Below are 293 nucleotides of genomic sequence, written 5' to 3' on the forward strand. Positions count from 1 at the left end.
ATGGACGTAAACTAAAAGGTCTCAAAAAGTGTTTTAAATGTTATAAGAATTATTATTTTTTTTTTTTTACTTTTTGGGTTATGAAAGCTACATCACATGAATAATTTCAGACGTATTGGTGACGACCCCAAACCGCCTTGTATTTCTCCTGCAAGAGGATGATACGCCACCAATTGACTTAGCCAAGTGAGTAGGGTATATCTTCAGGCTTACGAGAGTCTGTGAATTCTGATACATTCTTTAGAAAATTATTTCTCCAAACCATTGAGGTTGAGGTTGAGGTACCCCCCCCC

General features: G+C 37.2%; 1 protein-coding gene across 1 annotated transcript in view; it reads left to right on the forward strand.

Moving 5' to 3' along the window:
• LOC119590854 (probable ATP-dependent RNA helicase DDX52) overlaps window positions 1–293 on the forward strand; it is a gene marked incomplete at its 5' end in the record, with an annotated part of 15,172 nt that overhangs the window by 8,560 nt on the left and 6,319 nt on the right. The window contains 1 exon segment of the mRNA XM_037939612.1: window positions 111–186. Coding sequence (XP_037795540.1) covers window positions 111–186 — 76 coding nt within the window.

The sequence above is a fragment of the Penaeus monodon genome, chromosome 27, assembly GCF_015228065.2.
Source record: "Penaeus monodon isolate SGIC_2016 chromosome 27, NSTDA_Pmon_1, whole genome shotgun sequence".
Taxonomy (NCBI): domain Eukaryota; kingdom Metazoa; phylum Arthropoda; class Malacostraca; order Decapoda; family Penaeidae; genus Penaeus; species Penaeus monodon.